The sequence below is a fragment of the Melospiza melodia genome, chromosome 18 (assembly GCF_035770615.1).
Source record: "Melospiza melodia melodia isolate bMelMel2 chromosome 18, bMelMel2.pri, whole genome shotgun sequence".
Lineage (NCBI taxonomy): Eukaryota > Metazoa > Chordata > Aves > Passeriformes > Passerellidae > Melospiza > Melospiza melodia.
In genome coordinates this window covers 3,665,648-3,684,336 of record NC_086211.1, presented here as the reverse complement: position 1 = coordinate 3,684,336, position 18,689 = coordinate 3,665,648, and the positions used below count along the sequence as shown (strand labels likewise).

At 45.7% G+C, this 18,689-nt stretch overlaps 1 protein-coding gene across 2 annotated transcripts in view; it reads left to right on the top strand.

Annotated features, from left to right (window-relative positions):
- The window catches only part of SDK1 (sidekick cell adhesion molecule 1), a 387,464-nt gene extending 374,689 nt beyond the window's left edge, over positions 1-12,775 (top strand). For both annotated transcript variants that reach the window (XM_063171739.1, XM_063171738.1), the window contains one exon: positions 6,515-12,775. In XM_063171739.1, coding sequence (XP_063027809.1) covers positions 6,515-6,790 — 276 coding nt within the window. In that variant the 3' untranslated portion in view covers positions 6,791-12,775. The remainder of the gene's footprint in view (positions 1-6,514) is intronic.
- Positions 12,776-18,689: the final 5,914 nt, after the last annotated feature.

The window sequence follows — 18,689 nt, the reverse complement described above, 5'->3', positions numbered from 1 at the left end:
GATTTCCCTCTGCCTCACATTGCACAGACACCACAGAGAATCATTTCCATGCTGAATCCTGGCAAGTCTTTGAAGTCCCAGTCCCATATCTGCATCATGCTGTGTGGTCACTGTCTGTCTCAGGGATTTTAAAAGGTTCAATTCACCAGGCTGTTTGCATCACATCTTAAAATAAAAATATCAAAGGGAAGAATGACAAGCAGGACCCAGCCAGGGCAGATTCCAGACCTGGCCTTGGCAGATATTCAGTTTTCCAGAGTCAGGAAGAAAGATAAGTGCAATCAGTCAGACAGGGAGTGCTGACCTCTCTCAAGGATCATCTGCACACCCCCTTCTGCCTGTGGGCTGCAAACTTGGAGCATTTTGGGAAAGCACACATCTGCTGCAAAATAACCAGCTACTGTCTTGTGGGTGAGGTTAAAGGTGAGATGTGCTTTGCCCTGTTGCACTGACTGCAGTGTGAATGTGATTTGCAGTTTGACAGCTGCAGCACACCCCACCAGTGAGAAGAGTGGCCTGAGTGGTGACAGCCACTGCCTTGGTTACAGAGGGAGTAGGTGGGGAGTGAGTAACTTGGTCATGGCTGTGAGAGTCCAGCATTCAGCTCTCTGAACACCCCAGCCTTGCCTGTAGACTGCTCTCCACAGAAGGTGGGTGTTTGCCAGCATTATCCATCTGGCAGGGTTCCATCTTGTGTTCCACATTCTCTGTAAGAAGGAATAAAGTGCTTGCTGGCTGTGAAAGTCCAGCAGTGGCCATTGGTGAATAGACAGACTTCAGAGGAGATCCAGAAAGGTAAATCTGTCTCTAAAATCAGATGCTGTCAGCTGGGATCCTGATGAATCCGAACTGACAGCGCAAGAAGCGAGCAGTGGGCCAAGCCATGCCAAACCTGACCCTTCCAGCAAGAAAATATCACGGGCAGCAAGTCGTGAAAGAAGATGACAGTTTTCATCTGGAGCTTTTCTGCACCTGCAGCTACAGCTGCTTTTGCTGGCTACCTAGCTCTCACCTCCTGCTAATTACCACCGACAGCCTGCTGCTTTGTGCTGCCCTGTGGCCGACCCGTCGTGCAGGCAGCTTTCCTTGGTGCAGCTCAAGCTGCTGTCTCTGCAATGCTCCAGCATTACCCTCCAGATTAAACCCATAGTGCTTTGGTCATGTCACTGTAACAACCCAGCATTAAACCTGTCATTAAAGCAGTTTGCTGAGCATGATCGTGAATTTAGCACTGGCACCTTTTGACATTAATTTCAATGTCCCGTGTGGTATTTCCTGGTGATGTGCAGAAGTCTCCTTGCAGGGTGTCATTATGCCTTCTATATGCACTGTTTGTACAGCAGGGAATGATGTGATTTTGGGGTTTTTTTCCTCAGGCTATTGATATTGTTTATTTACTGTTGTATTGCTGTTGAGCCTGAAGGTCTCAGTTGAGATTCTGGTGTTTTTGTGAATGTGGGTGTGCACGTGAGTCTGTGCATAAAATATGCCCCCATTTTTCCTTGGGGCTTGGAGATGCAGCCTGCTTGTATAATGTCTTTGATGCTTGTTTGGGGTTTTTTGTAGTGGGGGGTGTTTTTAGTCATGAAATGTTAATATGCTCCCAGTAGAGGTAGCAGTAGGAGATGCTGCCTTTTGATCAGCCTGGAAATGCTGTTTATGTTGGCAGGTGCAGACAGGAGGTGAGGGTGGGCTGGGGCAGAGGTGAGCATAGATGACTGACCACTCTCTTTTCAAGTGTTCCTCTGCCTATTAGCTCTTCCTGTTTGTCTTTTATTTTCTTTTAGTTTCTCTTCTCAGAGGAGATCGTAATAGACAAGCTCTGTTTTCTGAGAGTTTCAGATTTTCCATCTGTCTTAGCGGGCAGAAACATTTGCCATTAGATGAAGAGTTAAAGACATCTTTTCATGTGAGAGCTCTACCCAGGTTTGGTCCTCTGCAGCAGAGGGTCCTGATGCTGTTTTCCTCTAACACATCTGTGTGTGGGTCTCAAATTCTGCTTAATGTGATGCACATCAGGGCAGGCAGGGACAAAACCTGTGCCTTTGCCTTCAATCCACTTGTCACTGTGTTACTGCTTAGTCTTATGCCTGTTGCCTGAGGTGTCAAGATTTTATATGGAAAAGAAGGAAGCTCACTGGCTTCAAGTCTCCTGGGGTTTGCTGAACATGAAGAACTCTTGGGCTGACTGACTGCACTTAAAACACATCTGCCTGGGATCATTCTTCCAAGCTCCCTCCTGGAGGGGAGAGACACACAGAAACAAAGAGGAAATCAAGTAGGACTCTTAATATTCATAAATCAAGTGGTGAACTTACTCCATGTCCTGAAAGCCAAGCACCAGTACTGTTAATGAGGTTAAAGAAGTTTAATTGGCGGGTACGGAGCAGGAAACTGCTATGAGTGTAAATTCCAAATGATTAATAATAATAGGCTTTTAGTTAATGAGTGAAGTGGACAAAGCTCTGGACAGATAATCTGAAAAAATTTGGTGTTCACCATGTATAGAAATCTGATTATGTACCTGCAGTGTCATCCAGCCAAGGAAGAGCAGGAGGAGAGGGGAGGCTGGTGCACGTTTGTGTGTTCTCACATGTCCTTGTGGTCTCCCAAAAACTGTTTCCAGGAGAAAATACTCTCACAGGGTGCACAAATTATCAGTCAGTGCTGGATGCTCTGGCCTTCCCACTGCTGTCTGCAATTTGACTGGCTTTGGCTTTCTCAGCTCTGTAGGAAGATATTCATTTCCACTTAACACTTCAGAGGAAACAGGGTTTAACTTGTTTCCAGTAAAGCTCTTCAGTGATTTTGACAAGTTGGGCACTATGTGGAAACCAGCTGCAGGTGACACATAAAATAAGAGTGGGTTCCCATGTCCAGAGAAATATTTTGCATACTGGGTTACCTTGTCTCTTTTACGGCATATTTATTTGAGGCCAACAAAAAAAAATTCCTGCTGTTATCTACATTTTTAGAAGTAATCTTATAAAGCTGTTTCTTTTGTAGTCACTTAAAAGGATAACTGGAACTATTATCAAATTTATTATCACATTTCCCACTGACTAAGCCAGCCAACTCTGGTGGCTGACTTGCCTCTGAGCAGCACTCATGCATTTTTTACTATGAAAAATATACCTCAATAGCCTCTCATTTTCTGTATTTGTTGTTTCTTAGGCATCCATGCACCTTTGGTTGACAGTGTGTAATGTCACCACACACCCAATCACGCTCCAGCCTATGGAGGTTTCCAAGGTAACACAGCCACAGTCGCAGGGAAAGGAGAAAACTGAAAACAAAGCAAAAAGCCCTGCAGCATTTCTATTTACTCAATAGTTTAAAAACCACTAAAGAGTAATCCTTTAGTATAAGCTGTCTGTATTGTCATGCTAAACAGGTTTATCTTACTTCTCCTTGATTCTCATCGGGCTGTGGAATGCCAGTTTAGAGCATTCCTTGCTGACAAGGGTGGTTACTGGAGTCTTGCTGGGAGCAGACCTTAGGAGATACTTCAGAAACACGGACAAAACAGTCAGTTCCTGCTTGTCCTGAAAGAAATACAGAAAAAACCTGTTGTATCAACCCTAACAAGCAGGTTATCCTTTCCAGCATCAGTCTGAATGATGGTGAATGGCTGAAGTTACTGCAGCCCTATATGCTTCGTGGCAGTCTTTCCTTCTGAAAGACCCTGGCCTTATTTACACCAAATTATTGTTCCCTTTCAGTTGGTATAATGAACTAATTAGTGGAAAAATTATCAGCAAGTGGTATTGTTTTAAATTCCCTCTTTCAGTTCATGGCAAATCTGAGCACACCATATTTCAAATGGTAGCAGCTCATCTTAAAGTGTTCCCAGGATTTCTTCTCTTTATTATGTTGACTTCTGGCAATGTTGAAAGAATTGGCTTAGGAACAGAAATTATATTAGCTTTGTGAGTGAGTGGTTTCTTTGCTTGTGATGGACAGAGCTCGAGTGGCTGCATAAGTACTATTACAGCTAGAAAGTCATGTCACATGCTTCTTTGCATTTTCCAGCTTTTCGTTGGCTTTATCCAACCCCACAGATCCTCTGTGTCTGTGGGGACATCAGGAAGATTCATAAAGAGCCACCAGAAGTTTGTGGGGGTTCTTTTGTTCCTCATGCTTGTGCCACCTCAGCTCAGCTGTGATGCCTCTGTTCAGCAGGGCTCTGTTTGCTTGTTGGGTGGCTGAGAGTGTCTGAGTCTGTGAAAGTGATGCTGGGCAGGGGAAGGAGTCAGAGGCCATGGCAGAGCAGTGCCTTGTACCTTTAATGGAGAGAGCACAACACAGGAGCTGGAGGAGCTCACACCTCTGTGTGCTGCTTCTGGTGAGCAATCCTGTCTCTGCTCAGGATGCAGAGACTTTTCTTCCACATCATCCCTCAGCTTCCCAGGCATTTACCTTAAAATTGCACTGTGGACACACAGCATCGTGTTTGGAGACTGATGCAGAGTGCAATAACTTGTTTCCTGCTGAGGACAGAGGTAACCAGAGGGTTTGGGGATCTTTAGGTGAAATTGGCTGAGGACCAGCCTGAGCTGCTGCTGCCAGGCCCTGCCATGCTGCCACATCTGCAGCCATCCATGGCACTCCTGCTGGAGCCCCCTGCAAAAACAGACAGGGCAGTGCTGGCAGGATGCTCCTGGCAGCAGTGCCAAGACTCTGGAGCTGCTCTCTGCACCCACTGGCTGTGAAGTAGCCCAGATCTGGGGATATTCCAGGAATGCTGCAAAAACCACCTGTTCAGGAAGGTCTTTGGAGGGAGTCGGGTGTTGGCTTCCCCAGCCTGGCAGCTGGTGCAAAGGAGTGTTTTTCTAGGAGACAGGCTTGCTCTGTTCCTTCTGGAGTAATTATGAAATGCTGGTAGGGCTTTGTTGTATTAGTAATTACTTGTCAAGGCACCTGAAGCTTTTCATTCTTAAAAATCAAACAGTACATAGTTCCTGAAGAGCCAAAGCCTGGGTAATAGTGGAAGGGAAGTTTTGCAAAGCTGTAAAGAGCTGCTTTGCTCACTTTTGGAAAGCACTGGGAAAAATTTCTCAGCTCTGTCCATCACCCTCTGTGCTGGAAAATGGGCACGGAACAGTATTGAAGCAGCTACCTAAGCAAAGAAGGGGGATGATGGATACTGTGCCCTTTTCAAACGATGGTTCACAAGGCATTTGAGGATTGTTCTTCAGAGACCATTAAAAAGGAGCTTTAGAGGAGGAAAGACAAGTTTTGTGGCAGGCAGGATCAAGAAGGATGTGTGTTTGCTGGGTGGTGTCATAGATCAGAACCACACCAACCTTTTGAAACTAATTGCAGCAACGAGCAGTGATGAGCTGCACTTACCTGTCTCTCTTGTGTGTCTTAGGCAGCTCCTACTTTGATATTTAATTGCCTCTAGAACTGGCAATGCAGATTATTGAGTGGGGAGGAGGAAAGGAATAAAAGCTTTTGCATGGTCTAGTTGGAGATTTTGAGGGAAGATGTGAGATGTGGAAATGCCTGGGTAAATGTTTGTGTGCTGGATGGGATGGGGCTGTTACTGGTGGGAACAGAAGGAAAATGTGCTCTGAGATTCCAGGGCTGAGGCTTTGCTGCGGTCTCTGCGCTCAGCAGAGATGTACAAGCCCTCTGTGATTCCTCCAGCTGCATCCCAGCAGCAGCACTTCAGAGGAGGGGCAGATGCACAGAGCTTATCTGGTTACATCTCAATAGAGCTCCTGCTTGATATTGATGGGAGCTTTGAAGCTCTCCAGCCACCGTGCATAAATGTTTCAGGGGTAGATCCGCTCTGAGCGCAGAGCTGGGTCTGACTCATCCCAAGGAAGCAGCCCCTCCTGCCTGGCAGCTCTTCTTCCCCAGATTTTGCATTCTCTTTCTTCTGTCCCCGCTGGTTGTGTACCTTGTACCACCCATAATCAGCTGGAACATGCAACTAGTGTTATTTGCCCGTAAAAAAGTCTGATTTTACTTAACTTCCTTCCAGTTATAGAACTAATTTTCAATACTTAACACCCAGAGTTTTGTGCCAGTGGCTTGGGCTGGCCACCCCAAACATTGGCCTGGCTAAACAGTGTTTGTGTGGAAGGCATCCCTGCTGTCCTTCCATCAGAAGAGAGATACTCAGTGGTAACTGCAATATTTCTGATTGTGATTGAAAACTGTTGGTTTTGCTGTGACCTCTCTACATTTCCCTGCATCTTGTGCCCAAGCAGGAGTTCCTGGCTGCCCCTGCACCATTCTGCAGGGAATTAGAAGGGATTTCTCTGTCACTTATTATCAGGGGACTCTCGCTCTAGCAGCAAAGTCTGGCTAAAGCAGAGCAGAGTGCTTTTCCACAGCCCAGCCTGTACCACACTTGGACTGCCATCCCACTTACCTTAACGTTACAGCTTTAGTCAGCTGGTGATGCTAAACTTGCCTCCCATTTATTTGCGACCACAACAGACTAAAATTATCATCGATGCTAATGACCGATTATTTAATTCTATTTTTCCCAATGCCCCAGGTCACTGACTCGGATTACGAGGACGAGTTGCCCAAGCACTCCTTTGTGAACCATTACATGAGCGACCCCACTTACTACAACTCGTGGAAGCGGCAGCAGAAAGGGGTGAAGCAGCACCCAGCGTCCTACAGATACGAGGAGTGCACGGCCGGCGAGGCAGAGCCCTATTTCCAGACTGTCATCACCACACAGAGCTCAGGAGGGGTGTACACCCCCACGGGGCAGCCCGCGCCCGGCTCCCGGACTCCAGTGACAGGATTCTCGTCCTTTGTCTGAGCCGGGACACGGCGGGACAGCCGCAGTGACCGCGTGTGCGCGGCCGGGGCGCTGGACTCTGGGGGACTGCTCTGATCAGGGTAGAAACGGATGGGAACACACCTGAGGCTGGGTTGAGGGTGTTTTGGTTGGTTTTTTTTGTTGGTTTTTTTTTTTTTTTCCTTTCTGAAGACAATCAACTCTATAAAAACACGGAGCTGAACTAGCTGAATCTTTGTTTAAGAAAACAAAAAGACAAAAAAGGAATTCTGAACAGTGATGATTTTAACCACTTGTGAATAGTAGGGGTTTTTTAACCGCTTTTTGTAACACTGCTTCAGGAAGCAGCTCCCATGCCCTTCTCCTTCCCTCTTTCTTTCTCTGCCCTCCTCCCATCCCACTGCTACCAAACAAGCAGGTGAATTCCCTAGATGCAATGAGTGACTCTGTGATGTGATTTGAAGAGAAAACATAAAACCTCCCAGGCTCCTTTTTCTTCCTTTTTCTCTACTCTCTTTTATTTTCTTTTTCTCTTCTTTTTAATTTTTCTCTGTCATCAACAGAGAAACATTAAAACAGAACACAGAAAATGGACACATTTTTAGGTGAAAAGCAGACACCTCTCTTCTCCTCACTGCTCCACACATTAGGAGTACTGGCTGATCAGTGTAGGCTCAGATATGTCACCGTGTCTGCTCTAAGCTCACTACTGGTGTATTTATATTCAATTACTGACCTGCTTTTCTTTCTTCTTCAAATGGGACCTGCTGCATTCTTTAAATATTCCAACTCCAGGGCCTTTGGAAGAGGAGATGGCTCAAAAGAGAGCTGTAGGCAGTGGTGGGTGAAGCAAGTGGGAAGAATTCAGATGTAAGGTCAGTTTATTTTTGGTGTGGCTCTAATGCTCCTTGTGGACTGCATGTACTACTTGAATCAGTCATTTTTTAAAAGTCAGAGGACATAACCCAGCAAGCCAGAGGAATTTTTCAATTAAAATTGCAGTGACAACCTAGAGAGTTTACTAATTGATGAGGGTTTTGATCATCAGAGTTACCATGCCCTGCCAACAGAAGTTGAACATCCTTTCTCACCCAGACTCTGCAGTTCTGTTTATTGGTCTGTAAAAAAGTACAGAGTGGCAGGGTTTGTTTGATTTTATTTTTTTAGTACAAAGACACACCACACAGAGACTGGGTGAGTTTTGGTGTCCACAGGTGCCTTTTATTGATTCTGCAGCTTCATATCTGGGAGAAGCAAAAAAGTGTCTCCAAATAAAGTTAACCAGGTTTTTCAGGCTTTGGGGTCATGAATTACCTTGTGCACATTTACAGCCTGCTCTGTGCACTTGAACCTACAGCCTTTGGAGAGAAAAGAGGAGACTTTTAGTTTACTTTTCATCTTTTTGTACAGCTCACTTTTTGTTTTCTTTTTTTCTATCCTTTTTCTGAGTCTGTCATGTTTAGTAGCAAGTTGTTTACTCACAAGTTGTCAGGCATTGAAAGAATCCAAGTAGCAACAGTCCTGGGTCACCAGACTTTTTATCATAAGATTTTGAAAGATGAATTTGGAAGTAGGAGAGTCCTTGCCAAGTCAGGATCTGGCATTTTCTTCCAGGTGGATAAGCCAGGAAAATTGGTGCTTGCTTGGTCCTGTCAAGGCTCATGTGGGCGTTGTTACCACAGAAAATTGTCCCTGTCCTCTCAAGGCATGTGGGACATCTGTGGCAGGGGGAGGTGGTGTCTTCAGAGAAGGTTGTTGAAACCAGGCTGCCCAGGGGCCTGGCTGGGAGTATCCTGGTGGCACCTCACCAGAACAGGTCCAAGGGCCAGCTCAGCCTTGCTGTCACCTTTCAGTGCCTCTTGGACAGGGCAAACTATCTCAGAACTGCCTTTACTCTTGGGCACTGCCTCCAAGCACTGCTGCTCTTGGTGCATGCACACTCTGCATTGCTTTGGCACTGGATTGCTGTTCCTCTCCAAAGGTTCCAGGAAGAAAAAGTTCAAAACCAAAAACTCCAGTGGGTGTGTTTAAGGGCTTTTGAGTTTGGGATAATGATCTGCAGCTCGTTAGATGGCAAGGGACTCGCAAAGACACGGCTGAGCCAAAACCCTGTGAGTCATCCCCCTCTCTGCACCTGGGTAGGATGTGTGTGGGATGGAGATGGGGCTCCAAAGAGGATGACTTGGAGTGTGCTGTGAAGAGGAATGCAAAGCAAACAAAAAACCCACTGCCTTCTGTGCACTTTGACTGTTCTCTTAAGCCATATGGACTTTGCTTTAATTACTGAACTGCCAAAATTTGTTTTCAGTCTGTTTTTTGTTTCTTAGACAAAATTATGTACGTGACTTTCTGATTTGTTTTCCTTTTCCTTTATCATTTCCTGCATCAGATTACATATTTTAGGCATGTTGTTTTTATACATTTGACACAACAATGCAATTGCTCTTGGAATTTTAATGGCCCTTGTCCAACAGGTGTAAGAGGTAATGCTGCAGGAGGAGCCCTCCAAGGACCACTGAGGACTTTAGGGATGAAAATTAGTAGGAAGCAGATGGAACACCGAAGACTTTGCTCCAAAGGAAAGCATAGTGTAACTCCACATCTCCTGAATATTGCCTTACACTTGGTGTAAGGTGCAGTTACTCCCTGGGGTTGATCTGATACCACATTGAGGAAAAAAAAACAAGAAAACCATGGGGAATAAAGGAAATGGACTTTGTGGCCACTGCTCTGCTGAAGGACAACATGGGGAGCAGCACAATCTATACAAAGCAAGGAGAATAAATTGTTCCTTTTTTCTCAGAACCAGCTGCAACTGAAAAGCCTGAGCTTGCTGAGGACCTGCTGAGTCAGCTGTGTGGCTCTTTTCTTCTGACTGCTGTCGAAATAACAGGTTAGGTGTGATTCCTTTAGGACCTGTTGATCCCAACAAAGGTGTTTCTGTTCCATTCTCATACATACTGTTGTCACTCTTGGTTCTGTTGTGTTCAGGCTTTTCTGACACTTGGGTTTATTTTTGATAGGCAGCTGCAGAGTGAGGAGGTGCAGTGCCCTGCCCAGCCCTCAGCTGGGCACAGGGTGTGTTTTCTGCTGTGCAGGATTGTGTGTAGCTCCATGTGTGATGCCTCCACCTTCTTGCTAACACGCTCAACTTGTAAAATATGGTTAATAGGTAGGTTTTATTTACTTCACATATCAGGGAAATTGTTTTATCTGGAAGGAAATACTCCATCAGTTAGGAAGAAAGCTCTATTTCATTGCTGCAATCTTTGGAAATTGCAGCCTTGAAATACAACTTTTAAACATCAGTTGTCATGTTACAGTAACTTCACCCATTGAATTCGCTTCCATTTCCATCTTCCTGTTTAGAATAGTCTTGAAAAATGAAGGCTTAAAAAGCCTTCTTGGGATATTTTATTTTTATTTATTTATTTCCCTTCCCCTGTTTCTCAGGTCTCTTGGTGACTGTTACTGAAAAATAAAAGCAGCATCATGAAATGACCAAGGGAGACATTTCAGGGAATGGTTTAAAAGGAGCTTGTTTTTCATGCAATAGCCATAACAATATCCAATCTCCTGCAGGTAAAAAGTGCCCAAGTCTTCACCCCCTGCAGGGCTGAGGTGACAGCAGTCACCACTGTCAGCAACGCCCCCAGCCCCAGACGTCAAGTTGTCCCTGTCATAAATCACATGCAAAAGTGCACACATGAAGGAGCTGTGCTGTTCCAGCCCACTGTGAGTAGAGCATTTTATCCCCCCCAAAATCCGTGTCACACATGGCGTGTCCCCACCATGACCCGCACCATTGGGTGGAGTATTTTCTATTCCTGCCTCTTAATGCTCTGATGTTTGGGCAGGGCCAGCACTGTGCAGGTACAAATGGCAGTGGTGACAAGGGACAGGAGAGGGCACTCCTTTGCTTTCATCAGTGCCAGTCTCTTATTTCCTGCCCTGGGAGTCACTCGTGGACTGCCCTCGTGGGGAGGGTGGGGAGAGGTGAGAGCAAAGGCTTTCATCAGCAGTTACTAAAGGAATCACACTTTGGCCAGTGATCCCACTTTTGGGAGCAGTTGGCATGACTGGAGAGAAGAAAGAAAAAAAAAAAAAAACAGAAAAGAAACTAATCTATTACTTAAAAGGATTTCTTTTCCCTCTTCATTTTGAGTGTTAAAACCAGTGATGTTTTGCAGATGGGCCAAGATCTCATTTTTCTTCCTTATACCAAGGTCTCTGCCAGAAGCTGTGTAGCAATTGTTTGGACTAAAGATCTTGACATGAGGATGCATTTATTATCCTTGCCATTGCTTCCCTCAAGAAATCCATTGGGTCATCCAAAGATTATCTAATCTGCTTTCCAAAAAGGGAGGAGAGAGATCTTTATATATACAGAGCACTGGTGTCTTCTCCCACACATTGCTTTCAGATATACAGGACAAGTTGTTGGAGAAAAATCCTTTTAGAAAAGGAATTTATCAGAAACTTTAAAAGAAAGCAAACAACCACATAAGAAAGATAACCTCTGGCAGAGGCATTGGAAATCTTGAAGTCCAGAAGCCTGTGCTGTGTAAGAGTGACCAAGATGCCAAGACTTCCTGTTTTTGCTGATCTCCTGTACCAGTAGCAGCGAGGACACATGCAATGAGGAGTGATGTTTGGAAAGGAAGAACCACAGAGCTGCTGGGACATGGGCAGGTTGTACTGCAGACAGCTCCACTCAGCCTGGAGTTCCTGCTAGTTCAGTCACATTCCTTAGGTTGCTTTTATAGGTTGTTATCAGCACATGTGGAATCCACACATTATCAAGGTGTTCCTAGAAGCTACAAGGTTACTGGAGGTGAGCAAAGGTTTATTTTATTGGTGTGGTGTTCAAGCAAAGCTACACATGTGATGATGTGGTTCTACAAAACCCATTGAAACTTCCTTATGGAAACTACCCTTGAATTAGGAGCATGCTCACCCCAAGACTGAACATGATGGGCCTGAAATGGCTCCACCTGACAAGTCACAGAATCCCAGAATTATTTGGGTTGGAAGAGATCTTAAGGATCACCTTGTTTGAACCCCCCTGCCATGGACATGGACACCTTCCACTGTGACCAGGTTGCTCCAAGCCCCATCCAGCCTGGCCTTGGACACTTCCAGACCCTTCTGTTCCTCGTATTTCTGTACTCCTTTTGTCCCACCCTGCCCTCCCAGAAAAAGAAAGCTGCCTTGCACTTTGTGCAGTTGGAGAGTCTGCCCTGCCGACAGCAGAGAGCCACAATAGATAAGCACACACGTGACACCTGGGACAGGTGAGATTTGTTTGAACAAGGAGTGAAGTACCATTAGCACTTGAGATTCAGGCTCTGACTCAGAATTTTATCTTCTCAAAGATGCCACTTACCCACTTTAAATGGCCTTGGGGCCTCAAGACTTGACAGGAAATTCATTATTTCAATGCTGTTTGATCACTGTGCACTTTCTTGGGGCTTGAATCACTGGATACAGAGACTGGGTTGGGGTTACAGAGCTTTATATCAAGGTGTTTTCCTATTTGTGTCCAATTCACTAGATTTGGGAATTTCTGCTACCACTGAATGGTGGCATTCTGCAGGTGGGAAGTGCCACCAGGGCTCCCTTTGATGTCATTACACCCCTGCGCCGTGCTGGGGCCTGTCACAGTGCAGTGGGAGCTCTCAGGTAGCAGAAAGGTGCAAGAACCCCATATTCTGGTGAGTTTGTAGCTGGTCACTTTGCCTCTCTCGGGCTGGAGTCCATCCTCTGGTTTGGTGTCTGCTGTCAGCTATGGGGTAGGACCACCTCCCACAGCTGTGTCTGAGCTACCCTGCGGTGTACTCCGGTTATCAGATCATTGCTTTTAATTCAGTGTCTCCTTGGAGATTTGCCCTGGATTTTTGTTCCACACCTCTTGTTAGCCTCACCTTCACCACTCCACTATTTTATATGAGAAAGTTACTTCTTCTTTTGCAAACTTGCTTCTGATTAAAAGAACCCTTTTGGAAACATCTGTGTCCCTGGTACATTTGTTCTGTAGAGGGGGGGAAAAAGGATTTTTCCAGACTCTTCTGTTGCTGAAGAAGTTTCTGGGTGCCTTGCCAACACGCTCACGAGTTAACAGCTCAGGCCACTGAGAATGTAACACGGACTGAAATTCCTCCCTGTTTGCTCTGGACTGTAAAATCTTACAACCCCTGCTGCTTCTCAGCAAAGCTGACACTCTCAAATAGTTTCCACACAAAATTTGATCAGTCCTAAATATTTTATTATTTTGCAGCAATAAACTTCCTCAGATCCTTAGTACAGGAGAGTCAAAGCCCACTCAGAAACAGAACATCATGGGGCCAACATTTTTTATGCCTTTGTCCCCTCCCCAGCAGTGTTGTAGCAGTTGTTAATCAGTTCCCACAAATATGCAGATGTTGGGGAGGCAGGATGAGCTCCCAGCTGGGGAAAATCAGGGCAGCTCTGTTATTCCAGGGTGGTTGGTTGTGCTTTTCACCCACTGAGGATCTGGCCTAGAGAAGTAAACTAAACACAGGTCAGCTACAGCTCTGGTTGGAGAAATGAGGGCAAGAAATCAATGTTTTCCAAGTGGGAGAAGGGAAGAAAAAAAATAGTCAAACTGTGAAAGAAAGAACTCTCATTCTCCTGCTCCTGAAAGGATATTATAAATAATGCAGTGTTGTATAAATACAGGCAGCCCTTTGCAGCTGGGAATTTGTAATAACCCAGAGGTATCACTGTACCCATTTTGAAGATGAAAATCCTCCCACCACAGAATTTCATGAACGAGACTTCATCCTACAAAACTGCCATAAGGTGCAGAAGTGCTTTTTTGAGGCCATTTGGCTCCAAAGTGTATCATGCTCCAGCTTCCAGCCCTTACTCCTCTTGGGATGTGTTTCCCTTGCACGTTTTTGTGGCTAGGATTGGAGCACGGGTATAAACATGGGAGTGGATGGGAAATCTGCCACGGCATTCGTAGCCTAAACAATACCAGAGAAAACAGATTGGCTTCCCGCCCTGCCCCGAACAGCACAAGCAGTAGCTTGACTGAATCAAGTAATCTGGGCTTTCATTACTGATCCTTTTCCTGCTATTTGTCTCTTTTGTCCCCTCTTTTTCCCTCTGCGTTTTTGCTCCAGGGTTATTTATTTTTCTCTTCACTCCTTTTCTTTCCTGTTTTTCTTTTGTAAGCCTGCTTCTTGTTTTTATTATTTTTCCTCTCCTCCTGTTGCCTCACTAATTATTTTCATTTCGAGCCTGCATTTCCCACAAAACCAAAAGGAACTTTACGTGAACACATGGTTTTTGTTGGGTTTTTGTTCACTTCCACGGTGCTCCAGCAGTTCTTTAGCTTTGCTGTCTTGTTTGCTTAGAAATGCCGGGCACGTCCCTCCAAGCCAAGGCGGTGTGGCCGCTGACTTGCCAGCCTGGTAGAAACCTTCATTAAGTAGGCAATTGGCACGTTCATCACCATTTGTTAACGAGTTAGGATAATCCTAAATCAGACGAGGCTGATGTGTGAAGTCATTCTTCGAGGCTTTACAAGGCAAATTTGTCAGCAGCGCTGAAACCTGTGAAGTCTTGTGGAGTCAGAGGATCAGCACCTGCCTGTGGAGGAACAAGGAAGCTGCAAACCATGGCTGGTGACAAAAATGTGTTCAGAGGAAGAAGGGACCAACACCCAAGGTGTCGCTCAAAGGTAATTCGTGCTTTGTGCAACTTCCAAGGTTGCACAAAGGTTCTGTGCACCTTTTATGCTGATGACACACACCCTAGAAAAGCAGCTGCAAGGACTTGTTCTCTACCCTGAGCCTCCTTAATCTGAGTTTGTGCCCTTTGTGCACTTCACCGAAGGTGTAGATCAGGCTAAAAGGCAAGACGGGGAGAAGAGGCTGTGTAATATAACGTGGGGCCTCATGCCAAGAGTGACAAAATGCATGACAAGCACAGGTGACCTCACCACAGCCCTGCCAAATTGGGAAGGATGAATATCCCACCTGTGGTAGGAGGAAATTGAGGCACAGGCCAGCTTTGCCTATTGGACCAACCACAGTCTGTGTGGCTGCTATCAGTGTGCCCAAGTGGCCTTGACTGCAATGTCCTCAGCACAGGGCAAAGAAAACACATCTTTCTTACAAAACAGCAGGATGAGTTATTTTTGGGTCTTTATAAATTGTCTGTTTTCCAACACTATCATTCTTACCCTACCAGGGGAACACAACTGACCTAATTAGAGTCTAATTCCAACAGTACAAGGCTCAACTTTTAAATACAAACTCTTTCAATCTTGAGTTATTTTTTATGTATGTACAAGCACATCTGATTGGTGTGAACCCCAGAGGTGGGGGGCAGGGGAGGAGTAGGGCAAGGGGAGTCATCAAAGAAGCTGATGGTGGGAAAATTGGGATAAACAAGGGTCAATTTTCAGCTGTATTTATGAGACTGACTTAATCTGCTGGGAGACTGTATCCTCTGGGATTAAACCTCACATAACCTGATGGAAATTGGGAAATGTTTTATCCCCCACCATGGGGAGGACTGGCAGAGAAAGGATTCAGTATTTCAATCCTCTGTCCAGCAAAAAACATCCAGGGTGATCGATGAGGACACTTTCATTGATCCATAGCTGTCTCCGCACCACAGAAGAAATTAAAAGGTGAGAGAAAGATGCTTGTTTTCAATGAAGCCTATTTCACAAAGCCAGCAAGGGTTAATCCAAACAGCCAAATGCTTGGCTTTAGCTGCAATAGAGAAATCCTGTGAGGTTGAGTGATAAGCCTCCAGCCATACCTGCTTGGATTCTCAAGGACTGTGCCTGAACATGTTGGGGATGGCTCACATCCAGCAGCTGCTGATAGGGAGTCCACAATGCCAAATGACTCAAAAGCCAAACAGCTTCATCCCTGCCCTGAGTGCATACCCAGCATGTGTCCAGAAAAAATGCCCAGAACCCAGGAACTGGGGACAGAAACAATGAGCTAAACTCTGCCCTTGGGCAGCGATGTGGCTTCGAGTGCTGGGTCTGGCTGAACAGAGATCCTGACTCCAAAACAGATTCCAGAACACTGGATTGTTTCTAATGTGTGTCCTTGTGAGATAGGGTGGGTTTGGAGGTAAGGGGATGGTGGTAGAAAGAGCTGCATGTCATGTGTTTGGAGATGATGGTTTCAGGGTCATGTCATGATTTTTGTCGCTTCTGGCTTGACTTCTGGTTTGGAAGCGGCTCAGCAGAAATTGAGGTCATTTCAAGTGGTGCAATGACACTTTCTGAAAAGCACTGGCTGCTTCATGCAGTGAGACTGAGCTACCAGCTGGGAGGTCTGAAAAGCCAGAGTTGTTCTCTGGTACAATGTGAGACAGGCAAAGGAGAAGTTGTCCTTGGAGGAGCTGGTGTCCGAGCATGAGCGGGGAGTGCACACAGCACTTTCCAGAATTGGTTTTACACTTTAACACTGGCTGTGGCTTATAATTTTCCATTCTTGCTCAGAAATTATAGAGGAGTGAAAGGGAGATGGGTTTCAGCTGTCAACGCTTCAGGAGCATTCAGCAGCATTGCTGGATGAAAGGAACAACATGCTCTTTTTGCTCTGCAGAGGTCTCAGAAATACCCAGGCATGAAGCCCTGTGTGGTTTTGGGCTTGGTGAGAGGGAAGGCAGAAGCTGATGCCAGCCCTTGGTCCTCCCCTGGCTGCTGGAGCTCTTTGAAGATGGCATACATCTGGTGCTTTCCCATTTAGTCTATTCAAGAGACTCATTTGAGAGCAAGGTTTGTAAGGAAGAGCCAGGAATAAACAGCTCATGATGCCGTTTGTGGGATGAGAGGAAAATAAGAAGGGAATTGTTAAAGATGGGACAGTCAGTGAATAAAAGCCTGGTTATTAATGGGGCTGACAATTTGCTATGGCTGTTAGACTGTGTGTGTCACAACATGACTCTTCCCATAGTATGTGGAGGAAAGGAAAACATTTGGGTCTGTACCACAGCAGCTAACGAGACATTATCTTGCAAATAAGACAATAAGCATTATCTTGTTTGCAAGATAATGTCTCATTCTCTCTAACAGAGAGCCTGAGATGCAGGAGAGTGTTTGTCTCTTGGGGATGGCCTTCCACCAGTGCTCTGCACTCTTGCAGGGCTTCTCTCCCCTTGGCCTCATTCAATCCCACCGAGCAGAAAGTCATGAAATCACCTCTCCTTCAGGGACCCTCTAGTTAAAATTTTTGTTTTTCTCTCTCTTGGAGCTTTTATAAACTGAAGTTCTGCATGAGTTTTAACATCATCCTCTGTGCCCCATCAGTTCAGTCACTGCTCTCCAGTTGGTCTAAATTGCATTGTCCCATTTTTACTGGTGACCATGGCCAGTTATCACAGCTCATGTCTCCTTCTGTTTGTGTTAGCCATGGTGACCATCAGCTTTTATATCCCCAGGTATCTCTGTTCCTTGGCCACCTGTTCCCTCCTGGCTCTGAGGGAGCCTGGCTCTGTGTTGGCACAGCAGAAGGGTGCTGTGCTCCAGGGTTACTGACACAAACACAGGAAGGGTACCCAGGGCACGAAAGCACTCTGCCATTGCAACGAGGAGTGGTAGATAACGTGAGTTAATATTGAACTGGGATTGTTTCCGGGCTGGCACAGCAAGAACAAACAGGTCAGGAACCACCACAGTGTGAGGGATCACGTGGAGGGCAGGGCCATGGCTTCAGTGCTGCCCAGGACCATCACAGGCCACCCTGCTGTGGGGGAAGAGGGTCACACTCAGTTATTCCTCCTCTCCCCAGGGCATGAGAATAAATAGTCTTTTAATAGCACTGTGTGCATCCCCAGGGCTCCAGCAAGCCTTTTTAGAGCCCTTGGGATTTGTTATTATGGGGAAAGCAGTGGCAGTGTGTTGGTGTCTATAGAAGGGCGATGTCAGAGAGGCTGAGGCCACGTGTGCTCATGACCCAGAGGAGGACATCCCTTTAGGACCACTCTGGGTCCTTCACAGGTACAGGTCTCTGACCCTGGAAACATCACAAGGGCTGTGAACCAGCTCTGCCTTCTCATATATAACCAGCACATCAGAGAGGTCACTGGCATTGATGTGGCTCCTACCAATGGGGTTTAGCAGCTCTCTTGGAGGTATCTCCTATTAATAAGTTATTACCTGAAATGGGAGGGGTGGGGGGGAAGTGACATTTTTGTGAAAGAGGTGAATTAGAAGGTGATGTCAACTTTCAGACTGCTGCTATTTTTCACTTGTTTTAGCACATTTGTTGCACAAGTGCAGTGGGGAGCACTCATCACTCCCTGTTTCTTATCACAAGATGTTTTTGCTGGATCACCAGCCTTGAACAGACAAGAGTTGTGTAGCCCAGACAATGGGCAGTTTTCTTCCCTTTTCTTAGACAAGAGGCTGGGATGCCACAGCAGCCTCTCCCCTGCAGCTCTGTTGTGCAATTTGCTTGCCCACAGGGCTAAACCCCTTTAAATGTTACCAGAAGAATGATTTGGAGAGCCTTTCCCTCTGTTTTATTCCTCCTGGGTGCCATTTCAGTGATATTCACATTAGAAAAATAGTCTCAGTAAGTACAGAGTATACCACCACATTTGGTCTAAAGAGCTGTGTAAGGATAAAAGCACCACTTTAATACATGCAATTTGTATAAAATTATCTGACAGTGAGTGTTCAGAATGGCCCCACCTGCAGCTCTGAGTCATGGCAGCAATTTGACTGGGAGGTGGACATTTTATCAACTATGATTTTCTCACATCTGGGGAGCTGGAGAGACACAGCACTTCAAGAGACCTGCAAAAAAAAAAAAAACCAAACAAAAAATCTAATTACTAATTTGTTTTGGACAAATTAGTAATTTCCTTGTATGCAAAGATGCTGCACAGTTTATTTACACATTTTAGGGGCTAGCTAACA